We start from the raw sequence: 12,078 nt of genomic DNA, 5'->3' as shown, positions 1-12,078 counted from the left end.
ATTAAAAGCTTTTCTTTTTATACCTCCACCAACTTATGCCTCATCACTGCTGTTTTGTCTGTGCTAGAGAGATTTCTCTAAAATATTCTTAACTATTTTACCTAAACCATGTGTCTATTTCTATTCACACTTTCATTGATTGCTGCCAAGCTAAACAAACTTTTTAACCTTTCAAATTTTGATAATTAGCCATATTTTCGTCTGAATGGTTTTGGCAACGAACAAGTTTTATAACAGACTTGACTAAAAACGGGAGAAAACAATTTTAGCTCAAACATTTTTTTTTTTCTGAATACTTCATAAACTCTATTGTTCAATAATATTGCAGCTATTACAGAGAGACAAGTGCTTCTACTTGTAGCTGTCTTCATAATCAATTTGTAATTTTGCTAATTATTAATGATTCAAATGTCTGTATTATTTTAAAGGTCAACTATCCCTTATTTTGGGATCTCTTATGCAATTTTTATTAATTATTACCACTTTAGATTCTGGCTTTTGTTTATCATTGGTGTTAGGAAGGGTTTCCATTTTGAAATTGTTCGTATTTTGATATACAATATTCATGCACTTGCATTCCACATGTGATCAGATACTCTCCCACTTTCTCTCTTGTCAATTTGAGAAAATGTTAGTGGAGCGATAATGAAATATAAGTAACAATGGAATGAAAGCTATCTGTATATAATGTGGTATTGTTTTATTAATGGGGTTGTTGAAAATGTTATTCTATGTACATTAGTGATCTTCGACTGATGTAATCTTTAGTGGCTAATTCTGGTTATAATTTTCTTCTCTTTTCCTGTTTTTTTGAAAAATTCAAGAACACATTTTAATCTAAATGAAATCCAATTAACTTAGTTTCCTGGAATGTTTTAAGTACTATGGCTTTTTAGTCATTGTTAGAAGTAAAATATCGCTTATATTTATAGTTATGAAACTTTTATACTTGTTCTCTTGGAAATGATGAAATACTGTGAAAAATAAGACTTTTTTTTTTTAAATGTCAATGAAAATAAAACCTTTATAATATATTTAGTAAATGAGGTGACCACTTTTTGATACAGTGGTAATTTGACTCATGACACACACACAACTATATATCATGATGACAGGGAAGGCATTTGGTCATACAAAATCTCTCAACAAATTCCGATCCATGCAAGCATGAAAAAGTGGACATTAAATGATGGTTTAAAAGGGCAGAGAAAACTCCTGCTCATTGCATCTAAACTTTCTGCTGGCTTACCTTTGCTTTTGACTACAATTCACTTCAAGGCTTTATGGTTTTTATCATGAGCTGGCAGAAACGTTAGCACGCCGGGCGAAATGCGTAGCCGTATTTCGTCTGTCGTTACGTTCTGAGTTCAAATTCCGCCAAGGTCGACTTTGCCTTTCATCCTTTCGGGGTCGATAAATAAAGTACCAGTTTCTCACTGGAGTCGATGTAATAGACTTAATCCCTTTGTCTGTCTTTGTTTGTCCCCCTCTGTGTTTAGCCCCTTGTGGGTAGAAAAGAAATATATCATAACTTTGTCTTGCAATCCTTGTCATGTATTGTTAGTGCAATATATGGCCATAAGCATTCATTTAATCTGGCTGACATCATCACCAATTATGATTGCTGACAGTCAACTTATTAATGCCATAAGCGGGCCTGGGAAGTACTTTTCTTCTTAGACTTCCAATATGAAACCATTACAAACACCACTTTCCCACAAACAGTTCATTGCAGACAGGAATTTGGAATGAGCGAGTCAGTATGTCAGTGAATGTGTATATAGAAAAACTATTTATTGCAACACAATGATTATTCAATAAAAATGTTTGATATTTTCTGTATATGTGTATTTAATTTGATTGCCCTTAACACACCAAATCACATCATTGCTTTAGTCACTTCTAGGACCATTGAATGAAATAAACTTTTTCAACTGAATTTTATTCATGAATACATTTGCAGTCATAGTCCCCCCCCCTCTATCTGAAGGGTGTTAAAACTCTTTATTAACCTGCTCCTATCTACCTTTTATCTACTTTGTGTTCTACCTGAATTATTTCACATAAGCAATCTGTGCTGGTGCCACGTAAAAAGCACCCAGTACACTCTGGATAGTGGTTGACATTGCAAAGGGCATCCAATCAAAGAAACCATGTCAATATAAACAGAGAGCCTGAGCTGCTGTTGAACCACCCAACCCATGCCAATATGAAAAACAAATGTTAAATGATGATGATGACGATTATATATTTTTGTGTCATTATCAATTATTACTTGAAAGAAATTGATTGACTATCAGACAAAATTCTTTGCAGTGTTTAGTTATAATGTCTTGTCAAGGTCAGCTTTACCAAATTTCTTAGTAGAGTTTATTGCTCCTTGTTTTCTTCACTTGGTTGTTTTGCATAAATGTCCCTCACATGTTTGGCTGATTCCTGAAACCATTAAATGGCCAAAGAAAAGGATTTGAGAACATTAGCCACCAATTCCATGCATCACCATTATCATTTTTTAATGTTCATTTTCCATGCTGACATGGGTTGCATGGAATTTGTTCAGGTGAATTTTCTATAGTAGATGACCTTCTTGTTGCAAACTCTCACCTGTTTTCAGGTAAGGTATTATTTCCCCATGACAAGACATGTTCTCAGAATACTTGAAATGAAGAGTGCCACTTGCATTACAGTGAAACTTGTTTACAACTATCACATGACAGTAACACACACAGGGGTTTCTTTGTCCAAGGTATCTTGCAGTGGGATTGAACTTGGAACCATGTGGTTAGGATGCAATGTTCTTGCCACATAGCCACACTGATATCTCACAACAATACCTGCATGTGATCAAGAATTCAGTGATCCAGTGGAATCTGATACAATACAACAATAGTAATTTATAATTAGATTTCTAATTTTGACACTTGTCTGTAATGAATTTTGTAAAGTGGCTGGAGTAAATTTAATTAATGCTAGCTCTTAGTTGATGGTTTATTTTAGCCACTTCAGAAAGATGAATGGAAAAGTCGATATTAGTGGGATTTGAATTCAGGACAGACAGACAGACACTAGTAAAATAATTGAAATAATCCAATGACGTACAAAATTATGACTGCTCCAACACCCTATATTATTATTATTATTAAAATGATAGTAATAATGGTTTCAAATTTTGGCACAAAACTAGCAAGTTCAGGGGAGGGGGCTTAGTCAATTAAATTGACCCCAGTGTTCAACTGGCACTTCGTTTATTGACCCTGAAAGGATGAAAAGCAAAGCTGAACATGGCAAAATTTGAACTCAGAAGAATGTAAAGATGGACAAAATGTCGCTAAGCATTTTCCCCGGCATACTAACAATTCTGCCAACCTTTCTGCTATAGGTACAAGGCCTGAAATTTTCTGGGAAGGGGCTAGTCGATTACATTGACCCCAGTACTTGACTGGTACTTATTTCATTGACCCTGAAAGAATGGAAAGCAAAGTTGACTTCAATGAAATTTGAACTCAGAGCATAGAGATAGATGAGATACCATTAAACATTTTGAATTTGAAATTTTACACTCTGAGTTCAAATCCTGCTGACATTGGTATCATCTTACGTTGTTTTGGGGTTGATTTAAAAAAAAAAAAAAAAAAGATACCAGTTATATTCAGTTATATTGGGTTCAATCTAATTGGTCATACCCATTACCTGACATTTTGAAACTTTGTGTCCATGTCAGAAATTAAAGCTGTGGATAAGCAGAATCAAGAGAGGATCAGATAAAATGTCTTCTGAGCTTTAATTACGGTTGTTTATTCTAAATTCCATTCCCACCAAGGTTGAATTTTTTCAACATTGGTGGGGTGGAGTACCAACCAGGGTTGTGAAGTCAGTTGTGGAGTCAGAGTTGGTAAAACTATACCGACTCTGACTCACAATCTTTATTCTTTAATATAAACCACTTATATTGGCCTACTCAAAGTACAAGCGTATGCCTATGCTTTATGAGATATGTAGACCACAATCACTTAATTACATAAAGAGGAGTTAGTCGGAAGTGCCAATAGTAGAGGAGTCAGTCAGGTTTTTTGTTTCAACTCCACTGCTCTGGTACTAACAAAGTATTAGTAAAAGTTGATTGTTAATTTGACTATGAGGCCTTGTGTTGATGTTTGAAATAAATCTTCACCTACTACTGTACCTGCTACCTGAGGTGCCACCTGGACATCTCATCACCACTGTCTATCTCTTTGGAGATACTCCTACTTCATTTTCACTCTCTCTCTCCCCCCTACATGTGAGTAGCCATGTAGCTTCTCCACAATAAGAACCTGTTCTACTCTAAACTTTTCCCTCATACCTTAACATACAGAGGCAATATCTTTCCTCTCTGGGTTTGTTGACTTGAGCTACATGGTGACCTCAGGAGTGCTGGTGGTACAGAGAAAAGTACCCAGTACACACTGCTAAGTTGTTAGTTTTAAGAAGGGCATCCTGCTGTAGAAACCGCCAAAGCAGACCCTGGAGTACGATGCAGTCTTGACTCATTGGATCCTTGTCAAACCATCCAATGAGTCTTGACTCATTGGATCCTTTTCAAACCATCCAACCCATGCCAGCATGGAACATGGACGTTAAATGATGATGAAGATTAAAATACAGATTCAGCTGAGGATTAGCTCAATATGCTCTGTTTGTGAGTGTTTTTACTGCTAATATCAACATAAGGCATTTTGATTAATCTCTGCAAGATATCAGTTCTGAACTTAAGTGATCCACTTGGTTAATTAGCATAACTGAAGATAAAAAGGGTTCAAAGTTCAGTAAATATCAATATAATAAATAGAATGAATAAACAAATAAAATATTTGTAACCTCATTGTAGTTGTTTCAAATTTTGATGTAAGGCAAGCAGATTTTTTTCTCGTTTTTCTTTTGAAGGGAACAGTTAATTGGCAACATTGATTTCCAGTACTTGACTGGTACTTTATTTCATTGACCCTGGAAGGATGAAAAGCAAAGTTGATCTTGGCAGGATTTGAACACAGAATGTAAAGTGCTGAAAGAACTACTGCTAAACATTTTGCCTGATGCAGTCCATAGTTTTGCCAGCTTGCTACCTTATTGGGATCTGTTCAGTTTGGCTCACAGATTTTTTTAACTAAACAGTTTGAAACTTTGTATACTTGTGGAATGTCTCACACAGAACATGGTTTACTTTGAACATTTTTGACAAAATTTGGTATTTTAGAAGTTATTTTGTGTTAAAGTTGTTGTATTTGGTTAATTTCAACCAACCAATGACCTGTATTAGGTTGAAGAAAGCTGTTTGTGATAGTAATTGAAGAGGAACAACTTTTGGATCATCTCTACTAAATGTCTCCACTCTGTTCTATTTTATTTATTGTTTATTGCCTGTGTTGCATATTACACGCTATATATATATATATATATATATATTTTTTTTTTAATGCCTCGGTATGAAGATATTTCGTTCGTCCTCCGCCATTACTCTACTGCCCTGTCTTCAATCAAAACTTCCGTCTTTCCAACCCACTTCCGGTGAACCTATATAAATAATCACCTCGTGTGCTTCTCTTTCATTCACCCTTTCTTGACCACACAGCGATGATCATAGCAAGCAAGCTAAGAATTCTCATTTCATTTCTTCCGACTCTTGTACTATACACATACATTTGCCGCTAACCCTTAAATGTTCGAATCTATTCACTAATTCTGCTTGTTCTTAAAATATAAGCCTTTAATTTGTTTAACCCCTCGGTACCAAGTTAATTCGTTCGTTACTCTGTTCATTTCTTCAAACCCCGATTGCTTAAGTCTTTACACTACTGTCCCCAATCAAAAATCTCCGCAGCCCGCCATTCGCGGTTCGCCCGCCCTCCCACCCCCACCACCCATACCGGAGACACTCTGTTTACACCATCCCCTCTACCACCACCACCACTATGTATGTCTGTTCCTCCTACCCCTCCTCCTCAATATACTTTCTCACTATGTATTTACCCCTGCCTCTCTTCCCCTGGACAGAAGCAGCTAGTGCCGCAGCTCATCAAAAGTCCCACTTAACCTGTTATCTTATGTTCCTCTTGTTTGAAATGTGTCACTGCCTCAACCGGCTATCTCCTTCCAGCCCCCTCCCCCACTCGTGATATCCTACGTTTTACTTCCTACTTTTCATTCTGTCTAGAACCTGCCACCAACCCTACCTGTCATCGTTTCTCTTTTACCAACCTTCCCCACTGGTGCTCCCCTATATTACATGCACCACCCCCCCCCACTCCCTCTCTTCTCTCTGCCGGAACCTGCCGCAATGCAACGAAAAAAGGCAATAACCGATCGTGGCCGATGCCAGACCCCTCTGGCACCTGTGCAGGTGGCACGTAAAAAGCACCCACTACACTCGCGGAGTGGTTGGCGTTAGGAAGGCATCCAGCTGTAGAAACACTGCCAGATCAGACTGGAGCCTGGGGCAGCCCCTGGCTCCCCAGACCCCGGTCAAACCGTCCAACCCGTGCTAGCGCGGAAAACGGACGTTAAACGATGATGATGATGATGATATATATATATAGGTTCTCTTGTCAGAGTAACCTGTAAACATTGATGAATCAACACCAAGAAGGAAGAAATATTATTTGCGTATATTTATTCGTTTGCCTGACATCGGTGTTTTATCTGCACATAGAGTGCACCGGTGTTTAAAATAGCTATATAGTTATGAGTCCGCAGCTAGCTTTTATGTTGTTGATGTATATGTAGTTTGAAAAATCGTTATTTTACAACTGAGATGGATTGTTATTGTCATGATTTTATCTTACTGTAATCAACAACAAACACATTTCGTCAATATAAAAGTCTTTATTGAATTAAAAATGAAGGTAAAACAAAACAAATAGCGTCTTACACACCGGAAAATATGGTAATTGTAGTGGCAGTGACAAGTTCGCTTGCTGGTTGCGATGTAATTGATAGTGTAGAAGGGAGGGAAAGAGTAAGGAATGCACAGTGCTGACTAGAAAGGAAGAAAAGATAAAGGTGGCATCATTTTCGTTAGACAGATGCAGTTTGGGTTCATGCCAGGGAAAAGTACCACTGATGCTATATTCCTGGTAAGGCAGCTGCAGGAGAAATACCTAGCCAAAGATAAGCCCCTGTACCTGGCTTTTGTCGACATGGAGAAGCCTTCGACAGGGTCCTCCGATCCCTCATCTGGTGGTCAATGAGGAAACTAGGGATAGATGAATGGTTGTGAGAGCTGTGCGAGCCATGTACAGGGACGCTGCTAGTAAGGTGAGGGTGGCAACGAGTACAGTGAAGAATTCCGGGTAGAGGTAGGGGTCCACCAAGGCTCAGTCCTCAGCCCCCTCCTATTTATCATAGTCCTCCAGGCAATAACGGAGGAATTCAAGACAGGATGCCCCTGGGAGCTCCTCTATGCTGATGACCTTGCTCTAATTGCTGAGTCACTATCAGAACTGGAGGAGAAGTTTCAGGTGTGGAAGCAAGGTTTAGAATCGAAGGGCCTTAGAGTCAATCTAGCTAAAAACAAAGTCATAATAAGTAGGAAGGTAGACAAATCACAAACGCCTTCTGGTAGATGGCCTGCTCATCTGTAGAAAAGGTGTAGGTAGAAACTCTATAAGATGCACCAAGTGTAAGCTATGGACACATAGAGGTGCAGCAATGTCATAGGAAGGCTAACTAGGAAGATGGTTTTTGTATGTGGCAGATGCTTGGGAGCATTAACCTCTGAAAATCTGCAGAAAACAACTTCCGTCACTTTCCAGGGGGGAAAAACTAGAAGTAGTTGATAGCTTCCGTTATCTTGGTGACCAAGTCAGTAGTGGGGGTGGGTGTGCCGAAAGTGTAACGGCTAGAGTAAGAATAGCATGGGCAAAGTTTAGGGAGCTCTTACCTCTGCTGGTGACTAAAGGCCTCTCGCTCAGAGTAAAAGGCAGACTGTATGATGCATGTGTACGAACAGCCATGCTACATGGCAGTGAAACATGGGCCGTGACTGCTGAGGACATGCGTAAGCTCACGAGAAATGAAGCCAGTATGATCAGATGGATGTGTAATGTCAGTGTGCATGCTCGACAGAGTGTTAGTACCCTGAGAGAAATGTTGGACCTAAGGAGCATCAGTTGTGGTGTGCAAGAGAGACGATTGCGCTGGTATGGTCATGTGGCGAGAATGGATGAAGATAGGTGTGTGAAAAAGTGCCAATCCCTAGCAGTGGAGGGAACCGTGGAAGAGGTAGACCCAGGAAAACTTGGGACGAGGTGGTGAAGCACGACCTTCGAACTTTAGGTCTCACTGAGGAAATGACCAGCGACCGAGACCTTTGGAAATATGCTGTGCGTGAAAAGACCAAGCAGGACAAGTGAGTCCAGCCCACTTATGCATGCCTTTCCTCCCTTGGACACACAAAGACCTGTTGAGGCAAGCGAAGTCGATATCAAACCTCATCCGATGACAGGCACCTATGCTTGCGAAGACCTGTTGGGGCAAGTGAAATCGGAATCGAAATTGAACCAATCCTATGACTGGCACCCGGCAGATGCCAGGACCCCTGGACTGGAGTTACGTAAAAAGCACTATCCGAATCGTGGCCGAAGCCAGTGCTGCCTCGACTGGCTTCCATGCAGGTGGTACGTAAAATGCACCAATCCGACCGTGGCCGATGCCAGCCTCACCTGGCACGTAAAAAGCACCCACTACACTCACGGAGTGGTTGGTGTTAGGAAGGGCATCCAGCTGTAGAAACATTGCCAGATAAGACCGGAGCCTGGTGCAGCCTTCTGGCTTCCCAGATCCCCGGTCGAACCATCCAACTCATGCTAGCATGGAGAACGGACGTTAAACGATGATGATGATGATACGAATAGAACAGAGTGGTGACATTTAGTAGAGATGACCCAGAAGTTGTTCCTCTTTGATTACTATTGCAAACAGCAGTAGCTTTCTTCAACCGAATATACATCGTCAATTGGTGGAAATTACCCAGATACGGAAACTTTAACACAACTTCTAAAATACCAGATTTTGTTAAAAATGTTCTAAGTAACCAGTGTTCTGTGTGAGACATTCCACCAGTATATGAAGTTTCAAACAGTTAAAAAAAATTAAAAAATTTGAGCCAAACTGAACAGATCCCCTTATTGTAATTAATTGTTGGTGGTGTTATTGTTCCAATTTAATTATGAATATTTCTTCTTAAAGATTTTTTTTCTCTTTTTTTTTCCAGGCCTGGTCCCCCAGGACCACCACCCCACTTTGGACGTGGCCCTCCTCCTGGCCCTCCTCCTCGATTTCGGGGACCACCAGGTCCACCACCAGGAATGATGAGAGGCCCACCACCTCCTGGTATGAGGGGTCCACCGCCACCTGGGATGAGAGGTCCCCCACCAGGACCCGGAGGTCCTCGTGGTCCGCCTTTTGGTAGGCCGCCATTCGATCCAAATTACGGCCCTCCACCTGGAATGCATGGTCCTCATGGTGGTGGTATGCCAGGTGGTGGTATGCCACCACCACCAGGTATGGGAGGACCAGGGCCACATGGACCAGGCCCAGGACCACATGGACCACCTGGAATGTCTCCTCATGGTCCACCTGGTCCGCCACATGGTCCTCCAGGAATGCAACAAGGACCCCCAGGGCCACCTGGACCACCTGTAAGTTATCTCTTTATTTTTTTGTGTTGGTATTGACAATTTTGATTTAACCTTTGTATCACTATTTGATGATATCTGCATATTTTCTTGAGAGTACCCTAAAATATTTTTTTCTTGTATTTTAGAGACCCCCAATGATGCCTCCACCCAACATCCCCCCACCCAACTTTTCTGTTCCCCCTCCTGGATTTTCTCTACCCCCTCCAGTATCTAATGCCCCACCAAACTCAATATCAGCCTTGCCGTCTCAGAGCAACTCTCTTGATGTTGGAAATCAAGAATTATGGGTTGAGACCAAAACAGCTGAAGGAAAGGTAAGCAAAAAAATAAAAAGAATTTTTTTCAAATTATATATTAACTTTCAATTAATTATGTAGTTATTAATTAGATATTTCATCATTATTGTTATTGTTTAATGTCCAGTTTTCCATGCTCACATGGTTCAGATGGAATTCATTGAGGAAGATTTTTCAACAGCTGGATGCCCTTCCAGTTCCTAACCCTTACCTTTTTCCAAGTAAGGTAATATTTCCCCATGACCAGATGTCTCAGAAGATTGGAAACAGACACTGCTTGCATGATGGTAACATTTACAACTATCATGTGATGTCAAGGCACACACACAAAAATTATTGGCTTTTTGTAGTTTCTGCGTACCAAATCCACTCGCAAGGCTTTGATGTGCCTGGGCTTAGAGTAAAAGACACTTGCCTAAAGTGCTGTACAGAGGGACTGAACCTTAAATCATGTAGTTTAGAAGCAAACTTTTAACATATAGTCACATATGTGCTTGAACCACCCGCACCCATTCCTAGTCTCTCACTTTCTATTATTGAAGCCATCTCTAATCATTGCCTCTCATATTTTTATGAAATTTTGCCCTCTGTCCCTGCAACCAGTCCAATCCTCTATATCACTTCACTTATATTCCTCTGTCCCACCACTGTTCCTTGAAGCTATGTCCTGACAAATACCTCCCACCATTTCTCCCACTCTTTCCATCTCTATCTTCCTCTCTAAATCTCCTCCCTTCTTCAACTAGGATATCCTTGTATCTCTTTTATAGCAAGACGCATATTTTTATCTCTCTTATTCTTTCAACCTCTCATCAACTGGCACAGAGCTACCTCCTTCAACTCTCCCTAGTACTGGTATCCTGATTAAAGCACCTACTACACACTAAAGTGGTTGACATTAAGATCAACCAACCATAGAAACCTTGGTGTAGCCCTCTGGCTTGCCAGCTCTTGTCAAACTGTTCAACTCAGTCCATGCCAGCATAGAGAGCAGACGTTAAACAATGATGATGAGTAATAATAATAGTAAAAATAATAATGATAATTTTTATTCAAAACTTTTTTATAGAGTTACTATTACAATGCACGAACCCGAGAATCTGCGTGGACAAAGCCAGAGAATGTGAAAATCATCACTCAATCAGAGGTAGAAGCAATGGCTGCTCAAATGACTAGTCAGACCCCACCTACTGTTACCACTAATACTGTATCCTCTCCAGGGGGTACTACAACAACTGCTGCTGCTCAACCAGCTGTGGCACAAGGTAAGTTTGCATTTGACAGTCAAGTTTTTTTGTTCTTTCTTTTTTTTTTTTGCATGCATTTTATTATAATTCTGTCTGTAGAGTTAATCGCTTGATTGATAAATTATAGTTTAGGTGTGGGTTAGTTTTGTTTTTAATATAATTTCTTAAATGTTACTTGTATCTTGCGTAAAACTATAACCTCTTTATACATTGAGATGGAGTATTAAATTTATAGGAGAAGGAACGTGATGTACTGGCTTTTTCTGGAAGCATTATTCATATTTCAAAGAGTACTTATTGAGCAATGAATTTGGGTTGTTAAGAAGTTGTCTTTGGGAACACACACACACACACACACAAAAAGTTTTGGAAACACACACACAAAGTTTCAGGCTCATGAACACCAGCATGGCTGTGTGTGATTCAGAAGTTCACTTCTTAACTTTGTGCTTTCAGGTTCAGTCCTACTGCACTGCTGCCTTGGGCAGATGTCTTTTACTATAACCCTGGACTGTGATGACCAAAGCTTTGTAAGTGGATTTAGTAGACAGAAACTGAAAGAAGATAATTGTGTGTATTTGCATGTGGATTGGTGTCTGTGGTCACTTGTACTTTTAACAAATCACCTGGTTGCTTCAAGCCTTTGAAGCCACTGGGAATAAAAAATCACTTACTTGAAAAACAAGTAACAGTTGGAGTTAGGAAGGCTTATAAAACAATGCCTGAAGTAACATATTCATGCAACTCATACAAGCATGGTAAAATAGGCCTATTCTACTTATAAAACATTGGTTGGTTCACAGTTACAAATTATATTACTAGGTTTTGGAAATAATTTATGTGATGTGTTAATGGGAGCAA

General features: G+C 39.8%; 1 protein-coding gene across 5 annotated transcripts in view; it reads left to right on the top strand.

Annotated features, from left to right (window-relative positions):
- Positions 1–12,078, top strand: part of LOC115215076 (transcription elongation regulator 1) — a 91,930-nt gene that overhangs the window by 33,254 nt on the left and 46,598 nt on the right. For all 5 annotated transcript variants that reach the window (XM_036505439.1, XM_036505438.1, XM_036505437.1 and 2 more), the window contains exons 2-4: positions 9,248–9,674; positions 9,800–9,988; positions 11,040–11,235. In XM_036505439.1, coding sequence (XP_036361332.1) covers positions 9,248–9,674; positions 9,800–9,988; positions 11,040–11,235 — 812 coding nt within the window. The remainder of the gene's footprint in view (positions 1–9,247; positions 9,675–9,799; positions 9,989–11,039; positions 11,236–12,078) is intronic.

This window comes from Octopus sinensis, linkage group LG8, assembly GCF_006345805.1.
Source record: "Octopus sinensis linkage group LG8, ASM634580v1, whole genome shotgun sequence".
NCBI lineage: Eukaryota > Metazoa > Mollusca > Cephalopoda > Octopoda > Octopodidae > Octopus > Octopus sinensis.
The sequence above is the reverse complement of the archived record's forward strand: the minus strand, read 5'-3'. Positions and strand labels throughout refer to the sequence as shown.